The sequence below is a fragment of the Henckelia pumila genome, chromosome 3 (assembly GCF_033568475.1).
Source record: "Henckelia pumila isolate YLH828 chromosome 3, ASM3356847v2, whole genome shotgun sequence".
In the NCBI taxonomy this organism is placed as follows: domain Eukaryota; kingdom Viridiplantae; phylum Streptophyta; class Magnoliopsida; order Lamiales; family Gesneriaceae; genus Henckelia; species Henckelia pumila.
In genome coordinates, this window is record NC_133122.1 from 71,504,468 (window position 1) to 71,507,414 (window position 2,947).

At 36.9% G+C, this 2,947-nt stretch overlaps 1 protein-coding gene across 1 annotated transcript; it reads left to right on the forward strand.

Moving 5' to 3' along the window:
• The first annotated feature begins 431 nt into the window (after positions 1-431).
• LOC140892577 (F-box protein At4g19940-like) lies at positions 432-1,964 on the forward strand. Its single transcript, XM_073301511.1, has one exon. It carries the CDS (start codon positions 455-457, stop codon positions 1,640-1,642), a length of 1,188 nt encoding a protein of 395 aa, XP_073157612.1. The 5' UTR covers positions 432-454; the 3' UTR covers positions 1,643-1,964.
• Positions 1,965-2,947: the final 983 nt, after the last annotated feature.

The following is a 2,947-nucleotide window of genomic DNA, read 5'->3' on the forward strand; positions in this document are numbered from 1 at the left end:
TTTATTAAGAGTATATATGTCAACTTGTAATTTTATACCTTAAACAAAAAAGTAGAAGAAAAAAAAACATCAAATTTTAGCTTGTTGTTTTTGGGTAAAAGTTGTAGAAGTTAAAATAGAATTTAACATTAACAAACACTCAAAAGCACTTTTACGAAATTAAAAGCTAAAAAATACTTTGTAGAATCTGTACCAAACACTACTATAATCTAATTTTCATATTTTATGTTATATTTCATCTATATATATATTACAATTTAGTCGCAATTAATTAAATTAAATAAGTCGAAGGAGTATTTACGTTTTCCGATTGAACCAATGCTTGCAGCCGGTGAATCGGTGATTTGACTGCGACTTTTGAGAAATTGCTAATATTAATGCGGTTTTCATTACATTGTTGCTGTCTTTTCTCTTTCTCCCAGTCTGTACACTCTACTAACAAACAAGGAAAAAGATGAAGAAAAAGCCTCCAATTCCGACCCCATCGCTACGACCACCACCGTGTACGGGGCCGCCGACGTCCCATGACGGCGGTATGCCGGAGCTACTTATGTGGCCCACCCTCCCCGCCGATCTGATCATCAACATCCTATTGAGGCTCCCAGTGAGATCCTTGGGTAAGTTCAAATGCGTGTCAAAGCAATGGCTTCACTTAATTACCGACTCGTACTTCATTTCTGCGTATAGGGAAATCAGTTTGCGGAACCCACACATCGTATTACTCAGAAAGACTCCTCTTTTACGAGAAACCCATATGAAAAAGTGCACTAGGATTGATCTTTGTTCGTTTAATCTTGATGGGTCTTGTAGGAATGATGAGTTTTCTTTGTTTCTAAACGATGATGAAAAGAACATTGAGGTGCTGCCTTCGAAGTGGGATTTTATTTGCTTTGTGAGTGAGAGTGGGTTCTATGTTTGTAATCCTAGCACTCAGGTGACGATTAAATTACCTGAGGCCAGTTGTTGTACCTCTGGTGAGGTGAATGCGGGGATGGGGTATGTGAAGGAGAGAGATGAGTATGTATTAGTGCATTTGTTCGACAGGAGCTTGGATATACATGTGGATTATGATATTGGCTGTGAGGTTCTGAGATTGAGAGAAGGCACGGATTGCGAGTGGCAGGTAGTGGAGGCAAACTGTCCATTTGTTGTTCGGGGTTGGGGCGTGTTGGTGAAAAATGTGTTTTATTGGATGATTTGGGATGAGTATAATCAGCCAGGGGATGAGGCTATTGTTTCATTTGATCTAGAAAAGGAAGAGTTTGGAAATGTTTCTCCTCCTGACGGACGTTTTGACCCTCAGGGAGCATGGTCGCTGGTTGAATTGGGTGGAAGGTTGTGCTTGGTGGACAATGCAGCTTGTCCACTGATTGTGGATATTTGGGTGTTAAATGATTTAGACAATCATAACTGGGTTCGAGAGTATAGCGTTGATATGAATGGGTATGGCTGCGATTTGTTTAAGTCTATTATTCTATTGGACTATCGGGATGGGGAAATATTGATGGATGCAAAACAAGAGAGTCTTGATTGCTATGATGTGGAAAAAAAGCACATCAAAAGGATGGAACATCTTATTTCAGGGGAATGGACATGGCTGCGGATTTATACAGAAAGCTTCTTTTGGTTGGGAAGTAGATAGCTTTGTGATGTTGATGCCTGTTCTGTGGAACTTCATTGATTGCCCATGGATTGTTGTTGTTTTGTGTTTTAACTGTACGGTCTGGTTGGTCTTAAGTTTTAGTTCCGAGGAATTTACAAGTTCTCGACATGCCAAACAGACAATGTGCTAAGTTTTCATGCAATTCTTTGGATTGGCTTTCCTTAGACGATCGTTTTTGTGGTCTATGGATAGCATTTAGTTGTTGCTTGAAGTGTGACTTTGAAGTGTTTAAGATATTGAAATTGATTTGTATTTACATTGAATTGGCAAAATTCTATTATGATTAATCTTTTTTCTATTATGATTAGTCTTTCACTTGCATTTCTCCTCGGTGCTGTTGTTAAAGCTCTTGACCTGCATTCATTGGCACTAAAATTACATTCTCTCTTTTAGAATTCCTGCTAATCTGTGCCAAATATTCTTTTTAGTTTATGATTACGACCAAGTTCGCAATCATAGGATCAGCTAACCAAATTGCTTGCTGCTGGTATCTCATTTGAGGAATCCTATTAGGTACCGTTTGGTACATGAGATAAAAGTGGATGAAAGTGGGATGAGATACAAATTTTTTCTCATCTCATTTTTCTTTCATTTTTTTGTTAACCCAATGATATCTCATGGCCCGGTATGAGATTAGATGTAGGTTTGATGACAAATTCCTCTCCGGTATTAGTGGAGGATGAGTATCATATAAGTGACATTGTGTGAAATTGACAATGACAATTAAGAGAATAAACACAATAATCCTACAAAATAAAAAACATACAAAACAACATATTATTCATAACTATGTCTTGCTTATCCATATCTCATCATGTTTTTATTCATCTATCGTACATCTCATCCATGATACCAAACGGTATCTTAGTCTATGAAATCGAGATTACTTTGATCTCCCACCCGAGTTGTATTTAGAACAAACATGTGCTTATTAAGAATTTATTTATCAAGGGTTACAAGAAACATACTCGAAACAACATCATGGTAGTCATTAGAATTGCTTTTAGGATGCGATTTTGAGTTTTTCGTTCACAAAAAATTTAAATTTTGTGAAGGAAGGGTTCAAAAGTACTTCTTAAAAGCAAATCCAAATACACTTATATATAACAAGCTCAATTGCATCACAATTACTCTTTATGAAGGTTCTGGATTTCGTAGACTCTCGCTAATTATGCCAACATATGATATCAGATTTGGTTTGTGGAATTTCAAGATTGGTGAAGTAGATGACCAACGTGTTAAACCATAAATTGCTACGTCTCTAATTCAAGCACAAATATATTT